The sequence below is a fragment of the Trachypithecus francoisi genome, unplaced genomic scaffold (genome assembly GCF_009764315.1).
Source record: "Trachypithecus francoisi isolate TF-2019V2 unplaced genomic scaffold, Tfra_2.0 Lachesis_group13, whole genome shotgun sequence".
Lineage (NCBI taxonomy): Eukaryota > Metazoa > Chordata > Mammalia > Primates > Cercopithecidae > Trachypithecus > Trachypithecus francoisi.
Genome location: NW_022681458.1, coordinates 42,372,105 through 42,391,139, shown reverse-complemented (window position 1 = coordinate 42,391,139; position 19,035 = coordinate 42,372,105). Strand labels below are relative to the sequence as shown.

Below are 19,035 nucleotides of genomic sequence, written 5' to 3'. Positions count from 1 at the left end.
GGAACAATAACATAATTAATTGTGAGGGTGGTAAAAAGAACCCAATTCTGGATCATGAGGTTGATATTAAAACAGAGATCTTATAGGAATGTCTGAGGAGACTGCTTCACTAGAATCTGATTTCTTGAGATCCTACCAAGAGAAAAAAGAGGGGAGACTGAAGGGCTCAACTTGACGCTCATGCATCACTATGTTCACATCCACTTAGTTTGGCATTTGGGAATCTGAGAAATTCCTTCACTAGGCACAACATTTTTCAAATGGTAATTTTAGTGTACATATATTAAACTTTTTTGAATTTGAATTTGGAACACCATCCCTAAATTTTAGTATACTCGATCCAGTTGACAAGAGTGGAAACTGGTCCATGATAGGTCTCAGAATGACTGCGTTCTGAAGAAACCTACCTGGCAGCTACTCAGTCAAGGCTGCACACCTCATTTTAGCCTACCTTACGTGCAGAATATAAATGGCAAAATCAAAATCATTAGGAGACAGACCACGAACTCACTTTACACAGGGTATCCTATGGCCTACAGTTTCTGTTACTCTTTATAACAGAGAGGCCAGGGCAGCAACATGTCTACTTCCAGTGCCCTGGGTTATCCCAGCCCCAGTAAAGGCGTCCTCAACATGGAAACTTCACAATGTAAGATCAACATTAGAGTACTTTTTGTGCAAAATGGCAAACCTTTGATCTTTGTGCAATATTTTTTAAAGGCTAGGAAACTAAGTAATGAGACAAGATAATATTTTATATTTTATAAATTTAGTCTCCTACATAAAAAAGTTGTCTTAAAAATTATAGTTTTAACTTGTCTTATAATTATTTGTTACACAGTTATGATATCAATTAGGATATAAACATGCACATACACTCCCATGCAAACATATACACATTGAAAGAAAAGATTCTAAAATGTTAATAGTAACTATATCTGGGTCATGAAATCATGGCTGATCTATGTTTTTATTTTTATACTCTTCGTCACTTTCTGAATTTTTTAAAATGAGGTTGTTAAATTACTTATGTAATCACAAAATATAAATTATTTCTTTAAAAAATGTATAAATATATGCCTGAGACATTTTAAGAAGAGATGCAAAAACAAAAATTAATTAGTCTTTCTTTCCTTTTTCTTTTATATAAAGAATCTTCTATGGAGACCTACATGTTTTAAATTATTTAGCCTGTCAAGCAAATTAGACCACCTATAAGGAGAGATTTTAAGAAAAAAAATTTTTTCATAAAATCTGAGCTTGTAAACTACATCTAAAACATAAGTACACTATCACTTAGGAATACAATTTGTTAAGTAGTTGAGAACTTGAAACATTTTTTTTTGTAGAAACATAGTGATAAGGCATAAAGGTCAGTACACAAAATCCACTTAATCCTAATGTACATGAAGCACAGAACATACTGAAACCCAATCACCATGTAGGTCATAGTTTCTATGGGGAAAATGATTTTAGAGTTGTGTATTAAAAGCCAGAAATCCATTTCTTCTAGCTACAATGAGATCACAATTATGCCTCCCATTCTAAAGTGTGTAGTAGGAAGATCTCTCTCATTCTTGACTTTAGTGGCAGCTCCGGCAGCCAGTGGGCCTGCAAAGGCATAGGTAGCATGGAGGATTGGCAGAGGTCTTTAAACCTTTGTAAACATGAGGACATCTTACTAATATCATCTCACCAGAGACCCCCCTGGGTCCGTGTTGGTTCCAAAATCACCCTTTTTCTTTTATCCCAGCAGGCTCTGGGGCTGCCCCTTTCATTACCAGCATCTGGGGTTTACAACCAGGCCGTCTTTTTCCCCTTGTCTGTATGGAACAGAACAGGGTGTGTTAGTTTCTCTCCACCTTCCTGATACAAAAGGCAAGTCCACAGCCCTTCTGAAGTCTTTGTTCATTGGTTTATCTTTTTAATGAAGGGAAGGGGAAATAGAGATTAAAAATAAGCCCCTTTCCATTTCTCTCCCTACTCTATTTTTACCCAAACCTAGTAGGAAAAAACAATCACATACGTAGTGTTGGGTCTTTGAGTATGCAAATAATAATAATAATAATAAAGATTCACTCTCCTTTCAAAGAAAAAAAAAACAAAAAACAACATCAGATGATTCTTAGCATTCTATGAGCTAACCTATCGCAGCCTATAAAAGGGAGAAGATAGCAGGATATGAGAAGAAAGAAAACAATTAATCAGTGTCTGGGAAATGGGGTAATTGATGTCAAGGGAGAGAAATGTGGCTGAGGATGCTGTTAAAGTACACAACCGTCCCCAGAGAACTGCAGAAGATGTGCCCACAAGTTACTATGTTTTCTCTCCTCTAGATTTCTATATCCCAGATCACAGCTGATTGGGTAAAATTGGGAAGAAAGGCGAAAGCAGCCCCACAGAATCTGCAGAAGACAGCCAGGAAGATTAGCAGAAGCTTTTGAGGAACAAGGCATTCCTGTGGCCATGCGGACTGAATGTGGGGCGTTCGCTCCCTGGTGGCCCTTTGTATGTGAGGGTCAGACTGGAGTTATACAGAAAACGCTCCATATGCCTTTACATTATGGCTTCTACTAAGAACCACTAACTCCTAATTCACAGAGAATTACCACTGTCATTCTGTTCCATGATCTGAATATTCTGCAGACAGAAAAGCAAGGTAATCCTCAGAATTCACACACAGAAAATTATTTTAAACCACTAAACTGTCCTAACTAGAAAATGAAGGAAATGTACAAACGTGAAATGTGCATAAACACATTTCTGGTCTTACTCTTCTTGGACTCCTTTCCCCTGAAGAAAGGGGCAAGGGCCTGATAGAAGATACCTAATGGAAGTGGATGATGGACTGGCCTGACCATTACCAAGGGACTGGGGCTGAGCTGCAGGAGGTGGTCTGGGACCCTACAAATGCATCCTCATGTAACCCATGCACTAGGGAAACATATACACACTTCCCAGTAACAGACTTTCACAATGAACCAGTTTGCCAACCTTTCAACTCCTTTTCTGAACCCCTTTCCTTGCATTGTGCCTGGTTCCTAAACACTTACAGTCCTCAAGGACCCTCTTGGCCCATCATTCCTACTCTCTCTAAAACTCCCCTCCCTCTTCCTAGTCCCCATTCAAGGCTTCCCTAACACACAGGGCAGTGTTAGACATTATTCTTAACAGCTGATTACAGCAAACAGCACCAAGGAGTGTTAATGGAGGGGTCATAGAAATTCCAAATGGAAGGAGAAGGTTGCTATGCATATTTGAACTGGGCCTTCAGGGATTCAAGGCAACTCCAGTTCACAAGAGTACCTAATTAATTGTTTCCCTAATTTCACCTTCAGGAGAAGGGAAAGCCCTTGCATGTGGCTCTTCAGTCACTGCAAGAACTTAAGATCCCTCCAAAGAAAAATAAAAGGAGGGAAGAAAATGCAAGAAAAGAGAAAAACCTTTGTTCCTCTCAGTTCTCACCACACAATGAAGTGGGTGTGGCCACTCCCCATTGCAGCTTGGAGAGGTTAAGTCCTATGATTAGTCATGACTAAGAGAGATATATAAATCTGTAAGGTGTAATATATATGACTAAGATATATATGTCCATAAGGTGTATCTATGTGCGTGTATGTATATGTATAGACGTATATATACGTGTGTCTATGGATATATATACATACATATATACATATATGTATATACATGTATGTTTATGTATATACATGTATGTCTATATATACACACATAGACACACCTTGTGGATATATATCTTAGTCATGTATATATACAGCTTATACATGTATACCTGTACATACATGTGCACGCACACATGCATATACATGTGCACGTATACATGTATACATACATGTGCATGCATACATGCACACACATACCTATATGTATGCAAACATGTATACCTATATAAATATATGTATATATACATACATGTACACACATGTATATGTACAAACATGTATATATGTATACATATGTGTGTATGCATATACACACGTGTGTACATATATACATGTGCATGCATGTATATATGTATATGTATGTATGCATGTATATATGTCTATATATACACACATACATGTACACACACATACACACAGATACACCTTATGGATAGCCACCAAATATATGTGCCATGTACCAAATCATGCAATTGATTTTACTAAATATACTTTTTATCAAGTGAATACTGATACTAATAAAATGGGAGTGAATATCTTTTGTTAAATTGCCTTTGAAACCACCAATTAAATTCATTTTGTTTGGCAGTATCATTTTTTAAAAAAAAACATAATAAACATAATGTCTGAATTGCCTATCTAGTCAGCTATTTACAATAAGGTTCCCTACTCATAGATGAAAATGAGATCATTGTCCCAGTGAAAAAAGAACAACCTCAAAGCCTCTTATCCTCACTTAAGCTCAATCTTATCTTCAGCATATTAATTCCCAGAACTATGTTCTCCTCTAAATTCTACGAAATCAGGGCTACTGGTTTCTTCAGGAGACATCAAAAATTTGGAGAGCTAAGCTTCTGCCAATTGGCAAAAGCAGCTTTCAATCAGCTACCTGAATTCTTTTGGGAGGTTGGAGGCATCACTATTTCCAAAAGCCATAGTGCTAAATCAACAGGAAGATTACAGGCATTCGGAATCAAGTTCTCAGACTGCGGTCTTCAGTTTTTCTTGAAAGCTGCTTATAAAAGAAGGACTGTGTGAAACTTTGATATTTACATCAAGTCACAACTAAGGGGCAGGTTTGCAAAATCAATTGTGCAGCTTTTATACTCACTGCACATTTACCACATATGTCCTTTATTACACAGTGGAAAACCATTAAATGCACAGTAGTTTTGCCAAGTGGCATTATGCATTTAACAGCTTTATTCGTTTAACAGCTCCAACTCTCATTATATTTTGCCATGTGGTACATGGGATTTTATGCATTTAACAGTTTAAGACAGCTCTATGGTATTTTCTTTCCATGTATTTCATAGTATGGTTGGACATCATGTCTTAGCAAACTGTATTTCACTGATTTCATTGATGAGAGAAAGTCAGAGTAATCTGGAAAAATTACTACACTGAAATTGAAAAGGGAAACAAACATTTTAATCCCTTTCCAAGTTCTTTGATATTCTACTCTCCGCCTTTTATCAACATCTGAAAATAACCTACATCACGTTAAAACTGCAGGTAAAAAAGGCTAACCCTATACTCTATAATTAATCTAAACATAACATTTAACTATAGTTTGATTTTTTTCAGTTTTAAAAACTTAATTTTTATTGAAAACCTTCTTGCTTAATAGAAATACAATACTCAGTCACTTCCTTTCTTTATAGCACACAACGGAAGATTTGTTAGGGAGATGATCAATCATTTTATTATTTACATATGTAGGGATGAAAACATTTGTCATACAAGGACACAGTGGAAATCAAGCTCAGAATCCAAGGACTCTCAAAATTACGCTTTAACTAACTTTTGTTTCCTCCACTCTGCATTAGATGTTCGCCCTAGGTATAAATAAGTAAGCATGCAACTCAAACTAACCTAGGATTCTAGGTCTGGGCAGAAATTGTCTCTTTAAATGAAGAATTGAAGCAGATAGTAGATCCCATCAACTGTTGCTGCTTTCAGAAATAAAAAACCTAAGCATCTGTCTGCTCTTTTCCCCAGAGCATTACATTCTCCGCAATCCCAGCACTCTGAAAAATTTTACTGGATAAGCTTCTATGTTTTTCTGTTAAAAGATTTTAGCACTTACCCTGCACTCCCCACGTGTGTTTTCTCCTGAAAAAAAGCAACTGTATTCTGTACATAAAAGAAACACCTGACATCAAAAGGTGTCTCTGGGCCTGGGGAAAAGTGGTTATTATAACAGAGTCCGCCATTCCCCTTGTGGGAACAGGAGAGGTGATGAGACTTGGCTAAAACTTGGTCTCAGAAAGGTACCGTTATATACATTCTAAGTTTTATTCATTCATATATATATAATATATATATAAAGGGAGAGAAACAAAAGAGTACATTGCAGTGTTTAGAAAAAGGAGAGAAATCATTCGAGGCTAATTTTTTTTAATCTTTAAAAAAAAAAAAAAGATCGGGTTTTGGCTTCATCTCTATTTTGAACTCCAATGGGAATAAAAGCAAACTAGAGTAAAAGGCAGAACATGACAGGTTTCTTGGGGGTTATTATTGTTATTATTATTATAGGAACAGATGTATTTTTATTGGTGGGGGAAGGAGAAGGGTCTAATTCCAGCCCTCGATTTTGCTCTTTTAAAAGCCACTCACCTGACTTTTATTTGCAGCCACTTTGGCAAACAGGGCTTGAGACACCTTGGCCCTTTTCATCTCCTGTTGGATCTCGTCATAAATGGCAGCTGTGATGTTGACGTTGGCGCCGTCCACCTTAATAGGGAGGTCTGTTGTCGGTGTCGAGGTTTTGGCCTACCAAGAGACCATGAAAATAATAATTTTAAAAGTGCTGCATTCAGCCCAGCCATCTGTGCAGAAATTATCAAAGGATTTCAGTCAGCTGATGCCAAACTGCATTAGCTACAGAGGGACACTTCCTGTCCATTATTCTAATCAGGTTAATTGTGATTGGAAATAATTGCAGTGCATTCCTATAGGACATGCAGAATCCTGTCAACCCTGTTTTCTCACAGTATCTCAGATGAAGGTTCACAGGTAGGATGGCTCTCCTAGACACCAAACTATAAGCAACCATCTAACAACAAAACAAACATGCAGAACACACACACAGTTAACCTTTTCTTTCGAAAAATGGCACACCTTGGAGGAAGAGCCAATTCTTCCAGAAAAAAAAATGAGTAAATGGGTAGAGGTCTCTAAATAATAAATTATTACTCAATTTAATGCACTCCTGAGTCTCTCTCATTCTTTATTAAAGCTTTACGTATGTCATTCGAGTATGTATGGTTTCCCATCATTATCATCATTATGCTACCCAGACAGTCACCTAATTTCACCTAGGAAATCAGTGGAAATGAAACAAAATTTCATTTCATAAAACTAGGCTTCAGAATGCCTTTGATGTGCCGTTTTCATTTTCTTAAACTCATATTGTGGTTTTATGTATTCTGCAGTGCTCGTTTTAATTGAATGATTTCCCATCAGCTTCAGAGACAAATGAAGGACAATATAGAAGGTATCTGTACTTCTTGGGGTTAGGATAACCCTAAAATGTCTGAATCTACTTAATCCAAAAGATGGTCATAACATTTACTTGGTGTGGGCCCTAAAATGCATTGCTGGTGTCTAATAAGAGAGGGCTGAGACATTTTGTTGGAACCTCCGTCAGCAAGACTTCAGGAAAAGACATCCTTGATCCTTGTGCACTACCAGCTGAACTGACCTAACCTGGGTTTTTTCTCCTTGTCCAGAGAAAGATGTAACAGGCAGTGTGGACTCTGTGACAAATGGTGTCTAGAGGCAGAACTTCAGGCCCTACGTTTCCATAAAGGCTTTGCTTCCTAACAGTGACTTCTGCCAGTTTTCTTCTACCTCCTTCTCTTATACTATTTTCTGATTACCACAAAGCAATAATTACTATAATTTATGGTGTGCTTTTTATGGGCCAGGTACTCCAGAAAGCATTTTAACTTCTGTTTTCACATTTAATTCTTTTAAGATTCCAATGAGTTAGACATTATTATTTTCATCTTACAAATTAAGAAACTGAAATAAAAGAGGATTTTAACCTAGGACACCCAGCAGCCAGTGAAGGGACCATGATCTGAACACAACTCTTTCAGGCTCAAAAGCATGGGGTCAGGACACTGCACCATACACTGCCTCCAAAATCTCCAATTTGTGCCAGGTGCTGTTACAAGAATTTCCTTGCTAGGTTTGGACTTTCCCATTAAAAATCCAATTCTCTGTAATTTTTTAAAAAAAACTCTTTGTTCTGCTCAAAATTTCTAGTTAACCCACAGCGCTTTCCCTGTTAAGAGAATGTTTTAGCATAGCATGTCTGCCCTTTCTCAATTCAGTTTTCTTAATTTGCCTCACTGACTATCTCATCCCACCTGACTGGTCAAGTCTTCTCTAGAACCATGAGGGCTAAGATGAAACCCCTCAGCCATGTGACCTTACACAAGTTACCGAATCCATCTAAACCTCAGTTCCCTCATCTGTAAAATGGGCGTAATACCAAAAATGGTGACAATTGAATTCATGCAAAATGTTCACAATACCTAATACACAGTAAGCATTTTAAAAAATGATCATTCTTATCTTAGTATTGCTTTGTCATTATTAAGTACAGCACGGAATGCTGAACTGAATAAATAAAAAGAGACCGCAGGTATAATTTCAAAACTGAAATTTCTCCAATTTGTTTTTCAGCTACTAATAAAGTATAGATGGGGTCTGGAAAATAATCTCCCTGCATCAATGTCAAGCTGCCTGTGTACACTAAATTGCTGACTCCAACTAAAAGGCTGAGTCAGTGAGTACTCCTCTAATACTTGTTCTCACAATAAAATCTGTACCGAACTATGATCTTGACTGTTGAGATATGCCTGTAAAGAATTTTAAGTCGGTAATCATGAAATGTTTTAAAAGACTTTAATAAATTCTCCTTTCTCAATTTTTACCCAAGAGAAAAAGAAGACAATTCTAGAGAATGTACAAATGCAATGCCATGACTGTATTCTCAAAAACATGTTTAAATATTTATTTTTTAAAATATCAAAACTGTGAAATTAAATAAGAGATTTCCCTGCTACACCTATCCCTAAAGGGCATCTTAATGAATTTTCTAGATGGCATTCTGGTCAAAATAAGCAAAATACTGACCCTAACTGTGTGGCCTTGTAAGTTGGTCTGGCACTGAAAGCTATTAGGTCTTTGAAAAGGTGCCTACGATATATAATCTTGTTAGGAAAATAGTACAAAAGAGCTGAAAACAAACACACAGACCTCTGTTAATTTCTAACAAGTAGAAGTAACTTTCTAAGAAGAACTGCCTTGTTAAATGGCCATGAAGTATGGCTGGGCTCTTCTATAATGGTTTAATGGACTTTGAAAGTGGCAAACATATTGATGAATTTAGCAGAAGTAAATATTAGTGCACATTAACAACTTGCCCAACTTACTAGCTCAGTATGTATGCCCTCAGAATTTTTTTTAAATAAATAAAAATGCTTGGTTATACTCATCCAAAGCAAGCAGTCAAGAGACTTATTTTTGGTTTAAACAGTAACTAAAACTCATAATTCACTAAAGATTGAAGTGTAAGTAACACAATTTGGCAGTGCATGATAGAAAGTAATCTTGAATTAAAACTTTATTGCAGAGTATAAAAATATAAAAAGAGTTAAAATGTGTGAAAAAAATGGATATACTTGAAAAAGCTCAAATATTTCTACTAGAATACAATTGTGCTTCTATGCTTAATCAGTTCCTTAGAATTTATCAGAAAACACAAAACCAAAGCTAAAATATCTAAGCAAAACAACCTTTGGTTTTGAACCGCCCATTTTTCAGATTGGTATAAATGTATATCCATTAGGTCGGGCATGGTGGCTCACGCCTGTAATCCCAGCACTTTGCAAGGCCAAGGTGGACGGATTACTTGAGGTCAGGAGTTTGAGACCAGCATGGCCAACATGGTGAAACACCACCTCTACTAAAAATACAAAAAAATTAGCCTGGTGTGGTGGCATGTGCCTGTAATCCCAGCTACTCGGGAGGTCGAGGCAGGAGAATCACTTAAACCTGAGAAGCAGAGGTTGCAGTAAGCCATGATCACACCACTGCACTTCAGCCTGGGCAACAAAGTGAGACTCCTTCTCAAAAACAAACAAACAAAAATGTATACCCATTAAATATTGGTTTTGAGAATTATCATTCAGACAGAACCTGCAACTATCACAGCAACAGTGAATGGACTGGCCTTATCATAAATCTATCAAGTAGTAAAAGTCTAGGGGAAGTAGGAGATAGACCAGGAATGAGTAGGCTTGGATGTGAACTAGAAATGACCCCTGACTGCCTTGAGTTAGGAGCTCTGAAGCACACATTACTAGATGTATACACTTGCACGAGGGCCTAAGAAAAGAATACTTTTCAAGTGTGTGGACAGGAAGAATGGAAGTCACCAAATTCTGTGGGGAGATGATCCTAGGATGGAAAATAATTAAGGCCTACCTTTCCACCATCATTTTCTAAAGGATCATTGAGTGACATCTCAGTCATTCTGATCTAGACACTGCATATGTATGCTTCCACTGCAAGTGTTCCTCCATTTTGTCTTTTTCAGATTACACAAAACAGAGCTTAAACTACCCTCTGCCCCTGCCCTCAGCCACCCTACACCCCATCCAGCCCAACCAAATAAACATACAATTTAAGGGAAAGCAGTGTGCTTGCTATGCAAACTCGGCTTCAACACAAATGTCCTAACTCCTTCTTCGGCAACTGAGCCCACTCCTACCTTCCCACCCCTCACATACCACTATGGAAGAATGGAACTTCCTAAAGGGACAGAAACAGAGTATGGGATCATATAATGGTCAGAGGTTCATATCCTTTGACCAACACGTTTAGCGGATTAAGAAGTCTTTGAATTGGCCAGGCGCGGTGGCTCACACCTATAATCCCAGCACTTTGGGAGACCGAGGCAAGTGGATCACCTGAGGTCAGGAGTTCGAGACTAGCCTGGCCAACATGGTGAAACCCCATCTCTACTAAAAATACAAAAATTAGCCGGGCATGGTGGTGGGTGCCTGTAATGTCAGCTACTTGGGAGGCTGGGGCAGGAGAATTGCTTGAACCCAGGAAGCAGAGGCTGCAGTAAGCCAAGATCACACTACTGTACCCCAGTCTGTGCAACAGAGCAAGGCTCCATCTCAAAAAAATAAAAAAATAAGAAAAGAAAAAAAGGAAAGAAATCCTTGAATTATGTCTCTCAGTATTCAAGGGAAAACCCAGTAACTAGTGAAGGCAAGATATTTCCAAGACAAAGAGTGAAAAATCCAGAGAGCAAGTTTCTCACCTGAGGGGTTCGGGAGGAGCTGGGACTGCTGGAGGCCGAGGAGACCATGCTCACATTGGGATTCATGCTCCGCTCCCTCTCGTCTTGGTAGATGCGATCTCGCTCCACTTCTGGCAGATTGAGGAAATTCTGCATGGCCCTCAGGTTTACTAGCAGAGACTGAGAGGCTGTCCGAGGGTCTTCTTCCTTACGCAGAATCTCAGACAATAATCCCTGATTAAATGGGGGAAAAAAATAGACCGAGTCACATTTGCAGGTATATATGTGTAGTTTCTGTCTTCTGCCCCTCTCCCCCTTTGTTTGGTTTAACCAGCTCGCTGTGATGTCAAGAACCTCACACTAATTCCTTAGGGTTCTCCGATATGAAGGTAATGTGCTTGCCTTCCGGGGGATATGCATTATTTTAGGACTGTTCTATTCTGACACTTTATCATCACTGTAATAATCATCGGTGTACAGACATGCCAGCTAGCAAGGTAGGCACTCGGGAAGAATTATGAAACTGCAGTTACCACCAGGTGCCTCCTACAAGTATTTCAGGAACTGTTAGAACTCTCTCTGCTTGAAACTGGGAACACTTGGCAGTCCTGCTTAGCTTTACAAATCTGCCAAGTTTGGTAAATTTAGTTTCGACATTTAAACAGCATGGTAGATTTACATCAATTTTTTTAAAAATTGGCTGAATTTCTGTATGACCGGCCACTGTTTTCAATATAGAAATTTCTTATGGCAAAAAAAAAAAAAAAAAGACACAAAGCAAATGGCTAAATTGTGTTAACCCTCTGATAATTTCCCAATCCATACACACAATAGTTTTCCTTACATATGTACAAAGGGCACCCAAATCTTTTATGAGATGTCTTCATGGGGGAAACCCTAATCTCACCATTAAAGCAATGAAAATGAAGTCACCTCTGGCGAGGGGCTGAGCACACCGTAACAACAGTGTGCATGGAATGCTATGATGGGTCCAGATACTTTCTGAATGTGTGACTCACCCAAATAGAAAGATTTAAATAGGAAATCAGTGTTTTCATGTGCTCTGATGACAGAGAATTCACAAAGAAAAGGAAAATGCTGCCAAGTCTAGAGAAGAGTAGTATGGACTCCAGAAAAAGGCTGGAGATCTAAGGTGGGACATTGTAGTATTGTGGGTAGGTGCAGATCTATTTCCATTCTGCACACTTGTTGGATTATCACACAGAGACATCACTTTATATTCCAAACTAATATATTGCTTCTCAGAGCAGTATAAGAACAGAGTTCAGGATTATCCCCCCAGGAAGAGTTGAGATGTTAATCCCATGTCTTAGAACAGATGGGCCAACTCAAATCATGAAAAGTCACTTCTTTAACTGTAGTAAAGTAGAACAGATGCCAAAGACATTTCCACTCAGGTGAAAATTAATGCAAAGGAAACACTATCAGATTTCTAATATGTGGCTTAAATATGAAAAGGCAATGAATGTAAGAGGAATATGCTATCTCTGGTTGTCCAAAAATCTTCAAGGAAAGGTAGGTAATGTTTTAAAATAAAGCAATGCATTATAATATAGTGAAGCAAATGCCAGTTATAGGAAGTGCATCACATAGCACTCCAAGGAAGCAATCACCACTCAGAACATCACATAGTCAATTTTACTACAAGGAACTTACAAGCACTATGTCATCCGACAGTTTCACAATTTCAGTGTCATGTTACTTTGATTAGAGAAATTCTAAGTAATACTTGGTAGAAAAGCTACAGATCGGTGTCTTGTGTGTGTGTCTGTGTCTGTGTGTGCATGCATGCATGCCCAAAGAAGGGGAAAAGGTAGGATGTGTATGTAAAAATAACTGACTGGCACATGATTCTTAATCCAGATTTCTTGTCATGCTTTTAGAAGCAATGAGTGAGACACTTATCTTCCAGAAAACGTGATACAATCTAGGTATCAACTCTCTGAAATTAAAAGTCAGTTCTGCCTAAAGCTATCCTACTTTCTACTTGCACTAAGCAACCTGAAATATTCATAATGAATTTGTTTTGAAGATAAAAATCTTCAAATGAATATGCAGAGAAGCAAGAGCAAAGTGGATTTCAACTTTCAATACCAGTAAAAAAACACTAAGATTGATATTTTTTGAGGTTTCTTCAATGATAAATTCTGCATATAAAGGATGAGTTGGTCTTTTTCCTCTCTCTCCCTCCTTCCTCTCCATTTCACTCTCATAAATTTGGTATTTCAATAAATTTCAAATTACTAAAACTTGAAGGAGTTTTAGGGTCAACACGAAAAAATTTTTTAGTTATGATTATACTCCAGAGATCTCAAAGGCAAAGTTTATAAACCTATTCTTCCCCTGTGAAATTATTTTAACACATTGTGGAGTTTATTATAGCAAAGATTTTGGATACAAAATAGTGACATAACAAAACTATTGTTCTAACGAACCATGGCTCAAAATTATGTTTGTTCATTCTTAATCAATAAAAAGCACTAAAAAACAGAGTGTTTTAATTTGTTTCTTGTTTGTTTCTTTCCATTTTGAAACTGTATAGCTCCTTCTCCTACATTTTTTACATACTGGACAACCTTGCAGGGAAACCAATCCATCTCCAAGGAAAATTATTACGAAGAATCCTTGAGAATGACTGCTCACCCATTTCTGAGGTGAAAGAGATACAATATTTGTATTTTTAAAGGGTGGTGGAATACACTGTTTCCTCTGTTTCATTTGCCTAATTGAAGATAAAGTCTCAAACCAACAAGGTAGCCAGTGTCACCTCCATATATTAACCCCAGAGAATCAGAACACTGCTTTAAATTATTTACTAAAACTCTCATTCGTGTAGGTATAGTCCCAAAGCGTATTCTTTTCTCCTCAGACATTTTCAATAACAAGTGGCTCACTGGTGGGCACAAGAAGAGTTTTGGTTGTTTTGTTGAGTCTTTTTCACTTGAGTTATTTATGTGCTTTTAACTATTTAAACTGGGATTTTCAAAAAATGTAGTCCAAATTCTTCAGGCTCATAAATGGAAAGTGAGTCTATTTCATGAGTTGAAAATCATCAGAGGAGAAAAAGATCAGAAGAAAATAGACAGCATAACTTTCATACACCACACATCACCCCACCTAATTATCAAGATAAGTAAATGTTTATCATATTGAAACTGTCTTGAATAGAACATAAATTAATAATTTATCTCATATAAATATTTCTAAAGCCCTTGCCACTATGTCATCTGGCATTTTAATTATCAGCCAGCCAAGCTGGAGGTGTCACTTGGACATTCCCATTATGCAGCCTGGGATATAGAAAATGTGGCACGGCACCTGGGCACTGAAAAAAAGATGCACTTTTATGAATAGAAAGGTCATGAATATTGAGAATGTGCAAATGGAGGGAAATTAATAAATTAACCAGGATATAGCTTATTAAACTTTCATATCAGTAATCATATTAAAATATATTGCAAGTATTGAGTAAAGTGATCATTAAGTATTTTCCTCATCGTAGGCAACAGAACCTTCTCCAGGGACACATTAAAACAATTTCCTCCACAGTGTTAGCCAAGATTATGTAAGACCAGGAAATATGTTGACTAAAAGGAGCAGAACGAATATCTGCACGAGGTAGAAGAGATACCCTCCAAAACAATTCTTGGGTTACAAGTCAGTGGAAAAAGAAGGAAGTCAGGTACAGAGAACCTCAAATTGGCTTTTTCCATAGCCTAATTAACATTTTGTAGACTTCATATAATTTCCAGGACCACCAAAGAATACATGAGTTTGGCAAAATATTCACTAAAAGCAAAATAATTCAAAGTACGAAATGAGCAATAACTTATCATAATGCCATCTAGCTTGCTCATAATTTGGCCTGCTTGCTACCTCTACAGAGACAACAAATAATTGGGGCTAATTGTTTGATGAAAACTTAATGCCCTTATTTTTCCTAATATTTTAAAATATCTCTTTATAACAAATTAAATGACCTTTACAGATTCTGATTCTGTACTTTCTGTCAATGAGCTTTTGATTTCCATACTTCCTTAACAATTTATATAGTTGGTCCCAAATTGTTAACGTGTATGATATATGCTGACATTCAGAGAAGTCTGGGAAATGCTATCATGACGGGTTCTATCAAATTTACTTCCAAGTTTTTGCACTAGCCTTTGACAGCTTGTCTGGGACAGGTGAGAAATTACCTTCGATGGGCCTTTAACCCTGTAAGAGAGCAATAAGAGAATCCACACCTGGGCCAGGTTTAGGAATGCTGAGCCTGCCATGCCACTCCTGACAGCAACAGTTAAAGTCCCTACTGACTAGATTTTAACAGATATCTGCTCTTCATGGCTCTCAGACCATAGGCAACTCTCTAGGATTAGGCTATATCTCTCATGGATTACCTCGGGAGCCCCTAAATCCAATATCTCCCATTGATTATCTAGGGAACCCCCAATTTCAATATACCTTGTCTCAAAAAAATAACAGATCAGTCTATTAATTCATTTCTTATTTATGATTGAATACAAAGTTCTGAGAGAGATGAATAGATTTAATGAGAGACAGATTCTGCTTCCCAGGAGTTTACCATACAATGGGAAGGAGAAGGTATTATAGCAGCACAATGTTAAAGATGTCAAGCATCATCAATGCAAGCCAGAACTAGTGTCACCTTCGCTCAAAGGAGGGAGAAAGTATTATCACCTGCAGGATTCAGGGAAAAATAATTGGAAGAGGTAAGACTTAACCTAGCTGGAACTTTAAATATAGATAGTACATGGATATAAAGTTACGATGAATATTGGGCAGCCTGTGAAACTGGGGAGTTTTAGAACATTTGAAGAAAGAGAAACCACATGCTTACTCCAGAATACCAAGACAACCTCTGTTTCCTTAAAAGCTGTAAAATAAAGTGCAAAAACTAATAAAGTGGTAGAAGATATTTTGAAACAAAAATATAATAAGAGTCCACATTAATACGATTCTGAACTACTGGAGTATATATAAGCTAACCAGCAAACATTAACCCCCAAAATGAAGTGATATTAGATAATCTGTTCAGCCTTTTTGTCACCTGCAACAAATTAGGCTTTCAATATGCAAAACATCTTCCTTCCAGAAAAACAAATGATCACGATTCCATTTAATTGTAACTTAATGAGGCATAATTTATTTTTTAAAGTGATATACACCAGGTGTGTACTGAGGAAACTGGCCCAGCCAAACCCTAGTACTTCCCTTTGGAAAAAGTCTCAAGCTAGCTAGAGACTGTTTTCCTTTCTGGAAATTTTGTTTCTGTTTGTGGCAGTTGAAATGAGAGGTAGAAATGGTAACTTGCAATGTTCATCTATTTACTAAAACATGTACCTTTTGAAGTAACTCAATCCAAAAAATATTCATTTATCATAGAAAGTATATAATAGGAAAGTGTTAGGTTCCAGTGTGAACAAAGATAAACATTCAAATGTCATGTAAATCCCAAAGACAGCTTAGATGTACTTCTGATTCCTATGCTAAAAGTAAAATCATATGCTGAGCACTTCTTTAGAAACATTTGAACTAGACAGAGAAAATAAGCCCTATCCCCTCATATTATATTATAATTATTAATTCTGGTATGACACTCGTCTTCAGAAATCAAGTTACATCTCTTTAAAGGTATATGATTCAGAACACTTATTAGTGAAAACGTATTTTAGTTCATAATTATATACTGCTTTAAACAAATAGTGTCATAACCAATCAGTAAGGTTAAAAAAAATCACATCCTCCCATTTTACAGATTAAAATTACAGAAGGCTAGAGGTGGAAGGAGCCTTGGCACTCATATGGGTCAACCATCCACCCTGCCCCTGGATAACCTATCACGTTTCCCTTGAAATGTCAAAAAAAAAAAAAAAGTTCCTTCCAAATAAGGTCCCTTACTCCTCATGTTTCACCCCTTTTGTATGCTTGCTAGCCTTAATTTTCACATAATTCTGAATTATCTGTGTCCAGCTGACAGGGAAGCAAAAAACTGGTAGCCTTTTAAGAAAACTATGTAATATCAAACCTAGTCTAATCACACAAAATGAACTCTTAAATTTCAGTGGTCAATTCAGAGTTAACCAAAGCGGCTAACTCAGTGGCATGGCTGTAGAAAGTACCGGTATCCTACTACCTGAAAGCTGACCTAACAAAATCGTTTCTCTCCTAACCTCCAGTTTCTCATTTCCTTCTAGATACTCATGAGAGGCATTTCCCCCTCTGTTCACAAATATTAACAGGTTTCCCTGGGTTCTGTATTCATAATCTACAACACCACTATGAATCTAGCTGCTGAAATTCATTTGTGTACTACTAAAAATACTCACCCCTTCCCCCGCACCCCAGAGCATTGCTTAGCCATGAAGTCAGAGTACTTAGTCTGATTTGAATAAAAGGTATACAGGGCACAACAATGACAATTTGATTTTTATTATTAAAAATGATGTGTTAAATCCTCAAAGAAAATGTCATTATTGCATTAGTTTAATAAAACCTCTCTTTTTATTACAATATTTCTTTATTAGGAAAGACAGCCTATGCATATGGCATTTTTGTAGGATGGGGTGGATAGAATTGAGCATCTAAAGGGAATTAATGTATTCTGCAAATATAAATGCATATACAAAAGTAATGTTTGCAGACAAACGTTGTTACTATAGAGATATATTCAGCAAAGCACTAAAAGACTAGGTATACATGTGTATATGTATGCACACTGCAGTTGGAAATACTTTCTCCCTCCTTTGAACCAAAACAGCAAGAGTTCTACTTCACATTTATGTGACATCTTTTGCACTGTGCTACTATAAAACCTTCCCGCCATGATACAGTAAACTCCTTGGGGGCAGAATCTGCATATTTTGTACTTAGCGGCTAGTTGGTAATATATAGGAATGGTTTAAGAAGGCACCAAATGCATATTTTTTTTAAATTTCTGGGAGTGGGAGTCCTATCTTTGCTGAATAGCTAGCAGCAGGCCCTGGCAGGCTACATATTGAAAACATGACTCACATTATACTCAAGATCTTTCCTGCTGAAAACAAGATAATTGAAACTGAAATTTTGGGTCATGCAAACTTCACTTTAGAGCAAATATTTTAGGTATCCCAAGTCTGTAATGTATTAAGTAAAACACTTGTCTCACAGATTTGTTTTTTGTGGATACAATACAATTTCACTTGTGCCAACTTTCACATCAGAATACAGGACCCACGTAACACAAAGTGAGTAGATACAACAGAGCATTCTTGAAGCCAGAACGGTCTGTGTTCCCTTAACTGCAATACCTTTGACCAAGCCACATTGGAGCACATACAATAGAGGAACTTAGCCAAAACCAGATTCCTGGCAAATTTACTGTTTTTTGTTTGTTTGTTTGTTTTTGCCTACTTAATCTATATAATGATTATCCCTTCCTTCTTGGTGTCTCTAGGAAGTCTTAGGTACTGGAATAAGAGGCTACACACAATCCAAGTCAAAATTTATAAAACACATTAGCACTAAAAAGTGAAAGCAAACAGAACTGAACAGGTTCCCTTTGGAAACGTTTTACTAGTAGTGTTCTTCAGCTCTGGGCACATACATGGTTTCTACTCACACCTCAAGTACCTGGCACTACCACTATTTCATTCACAAAGTTCTGGGCCCTTCTTATTCCTACTTTCCATGAGTGTTCTATAAAACAACTGTTGGCAACCTGCCCCAGAAATTTACTAGCTTTGGCTACTTTGTCAAAACATTGGCAAAAATAGTACTTCCTTAAAACAAAACAAAACAAATACATTTATTGAATATTTATATCTCAAATGTATCAGATGCCTTCAGATATAAGCAAAGCAGTCTATTAACACTTGAGTTGACTCTTTCTGAAACAGTTATAAAATGTTCTTTCCTGCTGAAATATTTCTGCATTCGTTTTAATTACCTTCAGGGTCAAAAGCATCTGTTCTCACATAGCACATGGGACACTTCACAGTCCTA

At 37.2% G+C, this 19,035-nt stretch overlaps 1 protein-coding gene across 3 annotated transcripts in view; it reads right to left on the bottom strand.

Moving 5' to 3' along the window:
• The window catches only part of SATB2 (SATB homeobox 2), a 186,516-nt gene that overhangs the window by 46,881 nt on the left and 120,600 nt on the right, over positions 1–19,035 (bottom strand). For all 3 annotated transcript variants that reach the window (XM_033230739.1, XM_033230740.1, XM_033230741.1), the window contains exons 8-9: positions 11,035–11,247; positions 6,303–6,458 (exon numbers count right to left, since the gene is read on the bottom strand). In XM_033230739.1, the coding sequence (XP_033086630.1) occupies positions 6,303–6,458; positions 11,035–11,247 (369 nt within the window). The remainder of the gene's footprint in view (positions 1–6,302; positions 6,459–11,034; positions 11,248–19,035) is intronic.